This window comes from Corticium candelabrum, chromosome 19, assembly GCF_963422355.1.
Source record: "Corticium candelabrum chromosome 19, ooCorCand1.1, whole genome shotgun sequence".
In the NCBI taxonomy this organism is placed as follows: Eukaryota; Metazoa; Porifera; class Homoscleromorpha; order Homosclerophorida; family Plakinidae; genus Corticium; species Corticium candelabrum.
The window spans coordinates 5,167,048-5,180,320 of NC_085103.1; the positions used below are offsets into that span (position 1 = coordinate 5,167,048).

General features: G+C 42.2%; 5 protein-coding genes across 5 annotated transcripts in view; 2 read left to right on the top strand and 3 right to left on the bottom strand.

Moving 5' to 3' along the window:
* The window catches only part of LOC134194470 (unconventional myosin-Ia-like), a 15,555-nt gene extending 13,253 nt beyond the window's left edge, over positions 1–2,302 (bottom strand). The window contains exons 1-4 of the mRNA XM_062663396.1: positions 2,190–2,302; positions 1,037–1,197; positions 850–965; positions 692–786 (exon numbers count right to left, since the gene is read on the bottom strand). Of these exons, the coding sequence (XP_062519380.1) occupies positions 692–786; positions 850–965; positions 1,037–1,189 (364 nt within the window). The 5' untranslated portion in view covers positions 1,190–1,197; positions 2,190–2,302. The remainder of the gene's footprint in view (positions 1–691; positions 787–849; positions 966–1,036; positions 1,198–2,189) is intronic.
* A 14-nt stretch (positions 2,303–2,316) lies between these two features.
* Positions 2,317–3,106, top strand: LOC134194471 (26S proteasome complex subunit SEM1-like). The gene is made up of 3 exons (XM_062663398.1): positions 2,317–2,433; positions 2,497–2,593; positions 2,915–3,106. Exons 1-3 carry the CDS (start codon positions 2,352–2,354, stop codon positions 2,976–2,978), a joined length of 243 nt encoding a protein of 80 aa, XP_062519382.1. The 5' UTR covers positions 2,317–2,351; the 3' UTR covers positions 2,979–3,106.
* A 725-nt stretch (positions 3,107–3,831) lies between these two features.
* Positions 3,832–5,005, bottom strand: LOC134194660 (uncharacterized). The gene has a single exon (XM_062663601.1). It carries the CDS (start codon positions 4,876–4,878, stop codon positions 3,832–3,834), a length of 1,047 nt encoding a protein of 348 aa, XP_062519585.1. The 5' UTR covers positions 4,879–5,005.
* A 165-nt stretch (positions 5,006–5,170) lies between these two features.
* LOC134194916 (uncharacterized) lies at positions 5,171–6,889 on the top strand. Its single transcript, XM_062663899.1, has 3 exons — positions 5,171–5,516; positions 5,592–5,728; positions 5,787–6,889. Exons 1-3 carry the CDS (start codon positions 5,192–5,194, stop codon positions 6,690–6,692), a joined length of 1,368 nt encoding a protein of 455 aa, XP_062519883.1. The 5' UTR covers positions 5,171–5,191; the 3' UTR covers positions 6,693–6,889.
* A 261-nt stretch (positions 6,890–7,150) lies between these two features.
* LOC134194937 (collagen alpha-1(XI) chain-like) lies at positions 7,151–13,086 on the bottom strand. The gene is made up of 13 exons (XM_062663925.1): positions 13,023–13,086; positions 12,139–12,358; positions 12,017–12,057; positions 11,746–11,832; positions 10,811–10,963; positions 10,676–10,746; positions 10,319–10,394; positions 9,817–9,931; positions 9,553–9,688; positions 8,711–8,808; positions 8,597–8,647; positions 8,338–8,538; positions 7,151–7,660 (listed from the first exon to the last, which is right to left on the bottom strand). Exons 8-13 carry the CDS (start codon positions 9,925–9,927, stop codon positions 7,508–7,510), a joined length of 750 nt encoding a protein of 249 aa, XP_062519909.1. The 5' UTR covers positions 9,928–9,931; positions 10,319–10,394; positions 10,676–10,746; positions 10,811–10,963; positions 11,746–11,832; positions 12,017–12,057; positions 12,139–12,358; positions 13,023–13,086; the 3' UTR covers positions 7,151–7,507.
* Between the last annotated feature and the right edge of the window lie 187 nt (positions 13,087–13,273).

The window sequence follows — 13,273 nt, forward strand, 5'->3', positions numbered from 1 at the left end:
ACAGAAAGACAGACAGAGAGACAGACAAACAGACAGACAGAGAGACAGACAAACACACAGAGACAGACAAACACACAGAGACAGACAGAGAGACAAAGACAGACAGAAAGACAGAAAGACAGAAAGACAGACAGACAAAGACATTACGGAAATGTATGATAGATAAATGTTCAAATAAATGTGATTAACAGACACACAAACAAACAGACAAAAAGACAGACATACATACATACATACAGACAGACAGACAGACAGACAAAAAGAGATACAGACAAAAAGACAGACATACAGACAGACAGACACAAAAAAATACAAACACACAGACAGACAGACAGACAAAAAGAGATACAGACAAAAAGACAGACATACAGACAGACAGACATACAGACAGACAGACAAAAATACAAACACACAGACAGACAGACAGACTGACAAAAAGAGATACAGACAAAAAGACAGACATACATACAAACAGACAGACAAAAATACAAACACACAGACAGACAGACACACAGACAGACAAAAAGACAAAAAGAGATACAGACAAAAGACAGACATACATACAGACAGACATACAGACAGACAGACATACAAAAAGAGATACAGACAAAAAACAGACACACACACAAACAAACAAACAAACAAAAAACACAGACAAACATCCAGACACACACTCCCAACACAACCAGACCTGTCTTTCCAGCTCCACTCTCTCCCGATATAATAATACACTGATCCTGATTCTTATCTCTCATGGACAAAAAAGCATCATTAGCAATCGCATACCTACACAAACAACGCACCAAAATCACAACACAACACACCCAGAAGCCACACCAAACGCCTTACACATGAGGGGGCAGCTCGAATCGATTGCCTCCTCGATACTCGTCGACCATCTCGGGTGTGTAGATCGACATCTTGGCATAGGGATTAACCGAGATCACAACCGGCCCGATATACGTCTGAAAGAAATATTTTAAAAATATTTAAAAATGTTGACAATTATGTGTGTTGATGTGGCATTGTTTCTCACGTAGATTTCTTTCGCTGCGTGTCGTTTTCGGAGGTTTTCGACGAAGGCGTTCTCGGTGACCGGATCGAGGAGGACGGCGTCGCCGACGCCGACCATTTCGTCGAGTAGATGCCGCATCGGTCGACCCGATGCTTTCTCTGCGCCGCTGCTCATGTTGTCGGCTAGATAACACATCAGGCGGTCATGTTTATTTGTTTGTAGTCGCACTGGGTCTACCGCTAGGCTTGGATTTCTTGCTGCCCATTCGAGTGTCGATACCGCGAGTAAACAAGCCTCTAGTCGCGTATCTGCGCCACCGATTGACTGACGTTTGCAACGACGCGGTGGGTATTATTGTATGCAAGCTGGTTATTAGATAAAATAGAGAGATTGATGGCCGGCAGCCGTGCAGCAAGCCGACCAAGTTGAGTTGTTAGAACCGACAAGCCACGCCCTCTCGGTGTGACGTCAAGTAACCATAGTAAGTTGAGAGACGCCAAGCAGCGCTCTAGAAATGCAACCCCTACCGGCGAATTAGGATTGGAACTACCACAATCCAGTCGATTTCAACTATCCGTTTGCGGTGGCTTCGTGCAGACCTCAGGTAACGTCATAACGCGTGAATCAACATTCTGAGCATTCGCCGGTACGAACCGGCCGCAAATTCGCACTAACAACGCGATGTTACTCTCCGAGACTAAACCGTGTCTCGCAAAGCGAGAAAAGACGCGCAGATTAGCAAGAAAAACACCAAATTGGAAGACCCGTCGGCGTTCATTTCCCAGTCAGCTTCTCACTCAGCTTCTCACCCCAACCCTCACTCACATGACCTCATCGATCCGTTTCCTTCTTTTCTCACCAACTTGAACTCGCCGGTCAACCACTTACGGCCATACTAAGTGTACACACGTGTACCTATCCGCTAACGAAAGAGATCGACGCGGCGCCTCCTACATGAGAGAATTTCTTCGCAAACAAATGACCGCACGCCTCCCATCGACACAAATCGCTGCGAGCGTCGCCCGCTAAGCGGGTTTTCTCAACGCTGCGACGTAAAGCAGTCAAGCCACCACCTATCCGACAGTTCCAGGTACTTCGTGAAGCCGTTCTGAAGTGATACTCACGTCTGACTGTAAAATCGTGTCCCGCGCACTCGAAACAATCTCTCACTCACCTTTCGATGGTCGAGAAGCGTAGCCCAGATGGAGATCTGACGGCACTATGACGGTGTTCCGTCTAGGAAGGTAATAATAGTTGAGGTTTCACGCTGCAGTCGAGGGGGCTGGTCTCGCACGTGATCGAACCAATAAGTTCATGCGCATGCGCAAGTAGCAACATGTCTGGTGAAAGTAACGCACCGAAGGCTGACCTGGGATTGCTCGAAGAAGACGACGAGTTTGAGGAGTTTCCCATTGAGGGTTTAAACGAGTTGGGACGACGAGAGAGGGTACCCTTTGTGTAATTTTTCTGTTTTTCTTTAGATTGGATGGCGACGGACGAAGATCCCGGTGATGCACACGTTTGGGAGGATAATTGGGATGATGATAACGTAGAGGACGACTTCTCACAACAGCTAAGGTAGATCTAATGTAATAATCGAAGTATCAAGCGTTTGTATAGATTGATATCCCGGATGTTGTATTTTAGAGAGTCTAATTAAAATATTTTAAAATTTGTGAACGTGATGAAAAGAGATATGCCAATAATTATTATGACATTTAGTTTAATTAATTAATTATGACATAAAATTGCAGTTATACGAGTTGATAAAAGTCACGTGACTTGTCGGACTGTCTAGAGGCTTGTGAGACATGCGCACGTTTAGCTCTCCGAGATCTGTCACTGATTAGCCATGTTGTGTTATATTAATTCAATGTGAGTGACTGTATTCTTGCTCAGAGCTGAACTCGAGAAGAATGGCATCCAGACGACTAAACAGAAGGAAGACGCGATGCAGCAATGACTTGAGGACGTTTCACATAGGAGCTGACTGTTAATTTAATTCTATCATGTGACTTATGCCAGGCAGTGACCAAACGTGCACACAACATTCCATAACACAAACCAATACAACAGTCTGTTATGATGCGATTATGCAATTACGTCTCACAGTTGCAGTTCTGCTTACGTTTAGTGTAAGTTACTGACCAATGGGGCATCCGTCTTCGCTTTCCAGTAGTGCATACAGAACTGGTATAAGTCACTGTTTCTCTCCTCCTCCGAAGGAGCACGATGCATGATATTTGAAAAAGGACGACGGTCAGTCTGCACTCGTTTTAGTTTCAGTGCTAGAAAACGTTTAGGGTAAATAGAGATGGGTGAAGACTCGGGTGATGACCATCGTCTCTTTCGTCTCTCGTGTCTCGATCTTGGTGATACTCGTGATGGAGTCACATTTACAGGAGCTGCCTCAATGCCATCCTGTGGTGATACGACATCACGGCTGTCGTCTATCGTCGTGTTGTCGCTGGCATTTTGACTATTCTGCTGTTCCGGTTTATCACCAGAATTGTTTATCGTTATGACCACTTCATCCTGTTGGTTGCATGGGATGCCGTTTGATGGCACAATCCCACTAGGCAGAGCACTAAGACTAAACCCAAAAATGGATTTGTTGGTATGAATTTGGTTTGTTTGTTCGACTTGATTGTTGGCGTCTCGTCCAGCGCTGCCACCAGACAGAGCTGTCGTATCGCTGGACTGTTCGATGCTATTTGCTACCGTCTCTTCGGAATCTAAACGTTCGTCTGTTCTTACCTTGTTTGTAATGTCTGTCGGCGATTGATTGTTGTCGTTTATAGTTTCTATGTCTATGATTATTGGTAATCGGTTGTGACCGGAACGACCTCTAGAATCTCCTCGTTCTTGGAAAAATTGTCTACAAGTTGACTGGGTAGAATACGTGCCGGTAGAGGCTCGTCACACATTAGAAAAGATGTATCTTCTTCGCAGTTCTCCTTCTCTCTGGTGCCTTCTCTTCCATTTTCTTTGTCTTCTGTGAGTCTTTCTGTTTGGTCAAGACCGGTCGCTTCATAGCACGTCTCACATTCACGATGGGGTGTTTCTATATCGTTCTCCTTATCTGTCATTTGTCTGTCTCCACGTTTGTCGTCTCCTCCAGACTGTTCTAGTAGCTGTTTAAGTATCGTATTAATTTCCTGCTCCTGATTGTCAGGGATGAAGTCGATCGCTTGCGAAGTCGCAATGTCGGGATCCTCATCGCCATGACAACCACCACTCTCCCTCACCTGATCAACAATTCTTCTCAAAGCCGACACACTAGCAAACATTCCATCCGTCTCACAGACATCTTCACTCTGCATTGTGCTATCACAATGAAGCAGCAACTGAGTCATCTCACCGGGCGTTTTCAACATGCTCGTCTCACTCTCCCCACCCATACCCACCATACCAGCCAATCTTTGCCTCACTTCCTCGACAGTCCAACTAGCCACTAGATCACGTGACTCCACTCTCTTGCATTCTCCTGTCAAGTAGCGCAATTCGTCAATAATCAAAATCATTTCTCGCTCCAACTCACTCTCCACCGTCAAATTGGCATAAACTCTATACTTCAATAGCATCACCACACCTCCAAGTAGCGACGATTTCTTCACATCTAGACTCGTGCCCACACTTTTCATCCCCTCCTCTGTTATTATTGCTTTCACGGTGTGCTTCTTGTCGGACAAGAGAACGAGTACAGGCTCACAGCTCGACTCTGACATCTTCAGGGTTGAATTGGCGCTCACGTCTGAGTTCGGGTAGATGTGGATGAGTTGGGCGCGTGGCCTGGGACAACCGTAACGCCGATGTAAACCGGTCAGAACAGAAAGAATCCATGGATCTGATGTCAAAGCCATTTTGTTTAGAATAAGAAATAATTATACGGGACCTAGACTCGGCTTTTATGTAAATACCCGTATATGACTTAATACTGATTCTAATACTATAAATACGTATTTGCGTAAAGAATATGTAAAAGTATGCAAATGTAAAGTTTTAACAAATTTACTTAATAAAACTTACATGTAAATAATTTTATATATTATTATGCATGTATAATGCATAATCACGTGATGTTACATGCCTTACGTTGTGCGCATGCTTCACGTTCTCTTTTACTTTCGTTCACTTTCCTTGTTTGCTGTCAGTGTGCGACGTTTTCTCGTCTGTATGGCGTTGAGCAAGTGTCGTGATGTTTCCCGCTCATCTGTAGCGACGCGTTGCCCTATAGATTTGCTGCGTGCTCATTGGGTTGAACTGGAGCGTCGTGTGCGGGCAGATCACATCACTGGCAAGTTGTTTGAGAGAGAAATTATATCAATGATGGATAAAGAGGAAATAGAGAGCAAAGCGCGTCGCGATAGAAGGGAGGGAGCTGTTTTACTATTGGATATGATGACGGAAAGCAGCTGGTGCGCATGCGTGGAGTTTGCTGTCATTCTCAGTGAGACTGAACGTTTGAAGGATCTTGGAGAGAAACTGTTGAGGGATGGAGGTGGGTGGTGAGGTGTGTCACGTGACGTGTGGGTGTGGTGGTTGATATTGGTGTTTGCGTTTGTGTTTGATTTAGGAGATGCTGGTGTGAGGGATGGACGAGACAGAGGAACAATAGTTGTAGAGAACAGACGATTGAAAAGTGAGATTGAGAGTTTGATGAAGAAACTGAGAGGAGAGAGAGTGTTGAGAGTTGGGCTGGAGATGGAAAAGGTGAGTGAAATGTGACAATAGAGAAAGAGGAGAGAGTGAGTCTTATGTGTTTGTTTAGAGATCTGATGTCACTCAATACAAGTGGAAACAATTAAATATGAAGGATGGAATTACAGGGTTGTTCTCAGATTATTTGAATCGTGTTGCAACTTCACAACAGAAAGTGATTGCTGCTGATTGGTCTAGTACTGAGTTATCAATCATTGACATTCATTCATCTGATGTCAAGTGTTCTACTGTAGACAATAGACAAAATGCATGTGGTGATAGAGTTGCAAGTCTTTTTAATGCAGGAGATGAATGTTTTGGTACATTCTACAATGACAGACGTCAGCAGAGCATGGGAATATACAGAGCAGAGAAGGAGGAATGGGAACATGTGACTGACATTCCATCACATGATAAGTTATATTGCTATGGTATTACAGCTGATAGAGATCATGTGTACATAGTGGGTGGTAGGGATGATGATGCTGTAGTACTTGACACAATATTGGTATATGACATCAACACAGGCACACAGTGTGACAGTAAGAAGATGAGCAGCAAGAGGTGTGGGTGTTCATGTACAATCATAGATAACATGTTGTATGTGGGAGGAGGATGGGATGGATGGCGACCTTTGAATAGTGTCAAGTGCATCTCACTCACTGACTACAGCAGTCACCACAGAGTAGCAGCTACACCTACATACCACTGTTCACTAACAACACTGTGTGACAGACTGGTGATGTTAGGTGGGAGAGTTGGTGATGCTTGGTATAGACCTACCAGTAACATGGTTTCAGTGTTGAGTCCATCTCTCAACTCGTGGCTGCCACTACCAGCAATGAATGAAGGAAGGTGCGCACATGGAACATGCACAGTTGGTGATGACACTCTTGTGGTGGTGGGAGGAGTAAGAAGAGACGATTTGAATGTCTTTTCACTTGTTGCTAGTTCTGAACTATTGAGATTTGAATGAAAACATTTTTATGCAGTAGGAATGTGTTTGTTTGTATTTTCTGTCTGTAGTAATTACTAGTTGTTGTCTTTGTTTGTATTTTCATGTTGCTCAGCAGTTGTGCATTGATAAACATTGATATCAAACAATTTGTTTGAAATTTTTAGTTAATTGCCAACAAGTTGCATGCTCTAATGTGAAGACAATAAGAAAGTGTTGCAGACTATCATTGTGTGCATATGTATGTACATGCATACATGTACTGCATGGAGCAACGAATTTACCACACAAACATGAAACAATGATTGGAATGTATGCTACTCACGTGACTTCACCTAGAAAATTCAATCTTTGCACTAACTCTCAACGTGACGACCGTCCCGTCCATAATTTGTAGACTCGTCCACTACGAGTTGTTGCATAAGACCCTCATTTCAAGCAAAATACACAAACTGACTGCAACACAAGCTCCAGCACACCGCCTGCCATACCCAGACACCATTTTCTTGCGCACATTCTCACAACATTGAGCAAGTTCTATACAACGTCATACTTGCCACACAATAAACATGACGGGGTATGAACAGTTGCACTAGGTGCATACACTAAATAGCAGTTCTGCTCGAAAACAGGCACGAGCCTCAAAACCCTAGCCCCACCGACATGGAAGCAAGCAAAAACGTGGGACACAGGACAAATGCTTTACTTAATTTCACAAGTGACGGAAAATGCCACCTAAAGTAGTAGAAAACGAGCAGTACAAGAGTGCCCCGTAGACAAGATGTCACTTAATTTCCCCTCTCATATGGATGAGTTCGATCAACTGAGCTGACAGCCTACAAGCACACCTGCAGGTCCCCAACAGTATATTCCAACTTCACTTCTGGCATTGCACTCGATTTCAAACGGACGTCGACGTACGGAAGACATTGCTCGTGTTCGTTAGTGAATAGCTCAAATACGATGTGCCCATTTCCATTGAATCGTTCCTGTGATGGAAGAGATGAGTTATGTTATCAAAGGTTGATGGTTTGTAAACTGATGGACAAACAGGCACACAGACAGATAAGCAAACAAACAGAGAGACACACATATAGACAGGCAGACAAACATACAGACAGACAGACAAACATACAAACAAACAGACAGACAAACAAACAGACATACAAACATAGAGACAGAAAAACAGATAGACAAACAAACAAACAGACAGACAAGCAAGCAAACAGACAGAGAAACAGACAGACAGACAGACAAACAAACATACAGACATACAAACTAACACATAGACAGACAGACGAACAAACATACAGACAGACAAACAAACACATAGACAGACAGACAGACAATACAAACAAACATACAAACAGAAAAAATAAACAAACATACAGACTGACAAACAAACAAACAAACAATAAATAGACAAACAAACAAACAAAAAGACAGACAAACATACAAACAAAAAGACAGACAAACAGACAAACATAGAGATAGACAGACAAACATATAGACAGATAAAAAGACAAACAAACAGACAACCAAACAGACAAACAAACAGACAAACAAACAAACAGACAGACAGACAGACAGACAGACAGACAGACAGACAAAAAATTGACAAACATACAGACAGACAAACAAACAAACGAACACAAACACAACTTACTGGGTGGCATGTGTCCTCCAAAATCGTTTCTTTCATGTAACTTGAACAATGTGATTGTCGATAGTAGAACACTAGTTTACTAGCACTGTCCGTCAGATCAACTGCTTGTGCGCAGTGGAGGGTAAACTTTTGTCGTGCACACCCATTGCTGCACGTTTGCAGGAAACATCTAAGCTGTCTCCGGTCTGCTTCAAATTTGAACTAAAACACAAACTGTTTAGTGTCTGTTAATATTGATATTAATCACTCCCCTGTTTACCTCTCTATCTCCACCATTTATCCTCACTCCATTGCGCATTTGGCCAAACTTCTGCACATAAATTGTTCAAAATATTCAAAATCAGCAACATTTTCATAAGATAACAATGCATACGTTTGATGGAGCCACGTTTGCCGTTTTCGCACCAAAGTTACATTGTGCTAGGAATGAATCCTTCCGTGATCCAAGATTGGGATCAATATAGTATTGACCTGATACGAAGAGTCAATTACAAGCAAATACACGTATGAAGTCATAAAAGTGAAATGAAGGCAACGAAACAAGCAGACACACACACTTGCATGCATACACACAAAGAGAAACAGACAAACTCACAACTCACACACAAACAAACAGATAGACAGACAAACAGACAGACAGACAAACAGACATACAGACAGACACAAGGACAGACAGACAGACAGACAGACTTACAGACAGACACGAATCTGCAAACTATCAGAAATAAACTTAACAAACAAAAAGAAACAAACAAACTCACAGCTCACGTACAGACAAACAGACAGACAAAAAACATACAGACAGACAGACACAAGGACAGACAGACATACAGACAGACAAACAAACAGACGGACAGACACAAGAACAGACACAGACAAACAGACAGACAGACAGACAGACAGACAGACAGACAGACAGACAGACAGACAGACAGACAACGATCAAATGCTAGAGTGATTGACAGAAAATAAAGAAGATTGTTTCAAGAGACAGCAACATAAACATAAATAGTTGTAGGTAGAACCAAGCCCTATTGGCTTGGGTAGTATTTAGTTGCTTTGCTTAGATGGTGTATAATAGTTCAATGTTTGAAAATATATGTATTGACAGACAGACAGACAGACAGACAGACAGACAGACAGACAGACAGACAGACAGACATACATACAAACAGGCAGGCAGGCAGGCAGGCAGACAGACAAAAATCTGCTAACTATCAGTAATTGATGGGTCTGTCAAGTACAAGTCCTGTGGGCAGTGAGCAGGACTGCTATCGCTCAAGCCATCTGGTTCATAGAAATAGAGATATTGGAATGATAGGGATTCTTCAGCAACAGTCGGTGGTGCTTCCTAAAATCAAAAAAATTTGTGTAATTGTGTGATTGTGTGTGTGTGTGCGTGTGTGTGTGTGTGTGTGTGTGTGTGTGTGTGTGTGTGTGTGTGTGTGTGAGTGTGTGTGTGTGTGTGTACATCCATACCTGTACTGTAAGTCGGAGATCTAACAATCCACTCCCTATCCCCCAGTTACAGTTGGTACGTTCTGTGCATAACAATAGACTCACAAAGATCCCACACAACAACCGACCCATCCTCCTGTAGCAACACAAACAATCAACATCAACATCACAATACAAGTAACTCAATTTCACACTAAAGCAATTTGGCTATTAAAGTACAATGAAGAACAAGCACAAGTCTGAGACATAAGGCAGATGTAACCCACACCTACCAATAGAACTACAACCACAACTATTAACCTGCCCACCCACCCACCCACCTAGCCACTCACCAACCTATCCACCTACCCACCAACTAGCTCACCCACCTACCCACCAACTAGCTCACCCACCAACTAGCTCACCCACCTACCAACTCATTCTACCAAATCAACTACCAACCTGCCACCATCCTGTGTTCACCACCCACCCATTCATTTGCCATTCACCTAACTGTCTGTCTGTTCACTACGTTGAATCTAACCGTTCCTCCAAACGCCAGTGATGCTTTATTAGGACTGAAGCAAGAGCAAGATGTCAACGACTGACATGTCAACACTCTAAAAGTGACAAACCAATAATTGTGTGTGTGTGTGTGTGTGTGTGTGTGTGTGTGTGTGTGTGTGTGTGTGTGTGTGTGTGTGTGTGTGTGTGTGTGTGTGTGTGTGTGTGTGTGTGTGTGTGTGTTGTGTGTGTGTGTGTGTGTGTTGTGTGTGTGTGTGTGTGTGTGTGTGTGTGTGTGTGTGTGCATGTGTGTGTTTGTGTTGTGTGTGTGTGTGTGTGTGTGTGTGTGTGTGTGTGTGTGTGTGTTGCACACATTGATATCTATCTTCCTACATACTTGTCTGGCATTGATGGTTCATTAAGGTTCCACACACAAACGACTCCATTACCAGAAAACAAATCATCACTCTACAAACAATAATACTACAAGCATAAAGTCTAGATACATTAATTAATCAACAATTTTGTGTACTTTGTCATTGCTTGGAGCTGCAGAGTAGGTAGTCAGTATGAGGTTGGTTTGAGCAAGACTGAAACTGATATCTGAAAGCAGCCATCACATGAATTTGGTCGACTCAATCCTCCAGAATTCTTAGATTTTTGGAGGAAAAGATTTGCATTCCAACTGCAAAGATGTAAATGCCAACGTCATCAAAAGAAAAGCATCGGCATTCTGTGCAACTGAAGATTTAAACGGGACTCTAGCAGCACTCAGTTTTTCAGCCATTAGTTGACTGAAAGCTGGGTAGTAGCATAATTTTTTAGCTGCTATGTGTACACATATACACATATGTGTATTTTCATGTAGCTTGCAAACTTTACTTTCTTGCCTTTTCTTGATATGCATTATAGTTTGTTGTTTGAAGTATATATATTGACAGACAGACAGACAGACAGACAGACAGACAGACAGACAGACAGACAGACAGACAGACAGGCAAATAGACAGGTAAACAGACAAACAAAAACAAATAAAAATAGATAACCAAAGAACTAGACAACTAAATAGATACTCAACAGCTATCAATCGAATGTGCACTCAAGTGTGTGTGTGTGTGTGTGTGTGTGTGTGTGTGTGTGTGTGTGTGTGTGTCCATTTGTCTGTCTGCCTGTCTCTGTGTCTGTATGTTTGTCTGTATGTTTGTCTGTCTGTCTGTATGTCTGTCTGTATATATGTATGTCTGTATGTATGTATGTATGTATATATGCATGTATGTAATAAAAAATGTATGTTTGTCTGTCTGCCTGTTTGTGTGTGTGTGTGTGTGTGTGTGTGTGTGTGTGTGTGTGTGTGTGTGTGTCTGTCTGTCTGTCTGTCTGTCTGTCTGTCTGTCTGTCTGTCTATTTGACTTCTGTTTATTGTTCTCCTTCATTCTAACATCCCAATATAGGATTAATAAAGTCTACCTCTGCCATTGCTAAAGCAGCCATTATTTGTTGCTGACATTCCTTAAGTTTTTGTCTCTGTCTTTACCACTGCTGCTTTCCAATCCACTAAAACACAAGAAAAAACGTTAGTTGTATTCATCAATGTGAGTGCGTGTGGATATACTTACAATAGTTTCTCTGGACTACTGAGTGTGGAGTCTGTAAGTCTGTCTTCTGTCTGTCTGTCTGTCTGTCTGTCTGTCTGTCTGTCTGTCTACCATGGAATATGCTCTATTAACAGTTGCCTTACGGAGCTGCTGACAGCAAGCCCAGCCGATTAGCTTTAGGAGTCTAAACAAAAAAAACAGAAATCCATTGTGCGATGCATAGAGAGAGATAGTAAACACATTCTGCAACATAAGATAGTTATACCTGCAGCAATGATTTCTCCTCTAGTCTTGGGCTGTGGTTTTGCTTTGATTGTTTTTCTTTGTCTTGGGCATGTCTTGAGTGTTTTGATTTGTTGCTTCTCTTTTCTTTAGTTGCAGATTTCTCTATGTCTTCTGTGGTGGATAGTTTACTGATTTGTTCAGCATTTGGTTCAGATGCTTGAAGTGTGTGCTCTGTGTCATGTGCTGCTGTTGCTGTAGAACTAATAGACACAAGAAACACAAGTCATTGCATTAATTAAATACAAATAGATTAATTAACAGTCTAATGTATTGTGAGATGCATCCCTCCAATACAATAGTCTAGTGTATTGTGAGATGCATCCCTCTAATACAATAGTCTAGTGTATTGTGAGATGCATCCCTCCAATACAATAGTCTAGTGTATTGTGAAATGCATCCCTTCAATACAACAGTGAGATGCATCCCTCTAATGCAATAGTCTAGTGTATTGTGAGATGCATCCCTCAAATACAATAGCCTAAGATGTCTGTTTCTCTGTCTTCAATCCTCTTCCTTCCATCTCTTTTCTCTCTTCTTATCACATCATCCTTTCTGTCTGTTGATCTTCTCTGTGCTGTCTCCTCTTTACTTGAACATTTCTCAGCTTTTCCAGATGTCGATGTTACTGACCCTCGACTCTTTCTTTCTCTTTCATTCTGTCTCTCTCTAGAATCGTGAGAAGCTGTTGTTGTTGTTGTAGCTGGTTGGTCTTGTCGTTGATCAGCAATCTTCAATGTTTAGTCTTAACAATTAATTTTAATTTAATAATTTAATTTTAATTTAATAATTTTTAATAATTAATTAAAAACAATTACTTGCTCCATTTTCACAGCAAGCTGCCATACATAAAACCATTTGTCTTACCTGCGTGTACTTGGACAGCCCATCTGAACGCCAAGTGTCCTCCTTGCATTTCTCTCTACTGGCGCTTCCCTTTGACTTCTGACGTCAGAAAATAGATCATCAACAATTTGGCATCAAACGAACGTTTGTTCGACTCACTCAATCCGATGGCACACAACCTATGACTCTCGTCAATCACAAGAAAAGACGAAATTGTTTGTGTTGGATGGTGCTCTGGGAGACAACAAGTTCCCGGATAATTTGTTTTTGAT

Coding starts and splice junctions, on each gene's coding strand:
- LOC134194471 (XM_062663398.1), top strand. CDS start 2,352: ATGTCTGGTGAAAGTAACGCACCGAAGGCTGACCTGGGATTGCTCGAA. Junction 2,434..2,496: donor TGAGGAGTTTCCCATTGAGG/GTTTAAACGAGT, acceptor GTTTTTCTTTAG/ATTGGATGGCGACGGACGAA. Junction 2,594..2,914: donor GACTTCTCACAACAGCTAAG/GTAGATCTAATG, acceptor ATTCTTGCTCAG/AGCTGAACTCGAGAAGAATG.
- LOC134194660 (XM_062663601.1), bottom strand. CDS start 4,878: ATGGCTTTGACATCAGATCCATGGATTCTTTCTGTTCTGACCGGTTTA.
- LOC134194916 (XM_062663899.1), top strand. CDS start 5,192: ATGGCGTTGAGCAAGTGTCGTGATGTTTCCCGCTCATCTGTAGCGACG. Junction 5,517..5,591: donor GAAACTGTTGAGGGATGGAG/GTGGGTGGTGAG, acceptor TGTTTGATTTAG/GAGATGCTGGTGTGAGGGAT. Junction 5,729..5,786: donor TTGGGCTGGAGATGGAAAAG/GTGAGTGAAATG, acceptor GTGTTTGTTTAG/AGATCTGATGTCACTCAATA.
- LOC134194937 (XM_062663925.1), bottom strand. CDS start 9,927: ATGGGTCGGTTGTTGTGTGGGATCTTTGTGAGTCTATTGTTATGCACA. Junction 8,539..8,596: donor TAAATGGTGGAGATAGAGAG/GTAAACAGGGGA, acceptor TTTGTGTTTTAG/TTCAAATTTGAAGCAGACCG. Junction 7,661..8,337: donor TGGAGGACACATGCCACCCA/GTAAGTTGTGTT, acceptor CTTCCATCACAG/GAACGATTCAATGGAAATGG.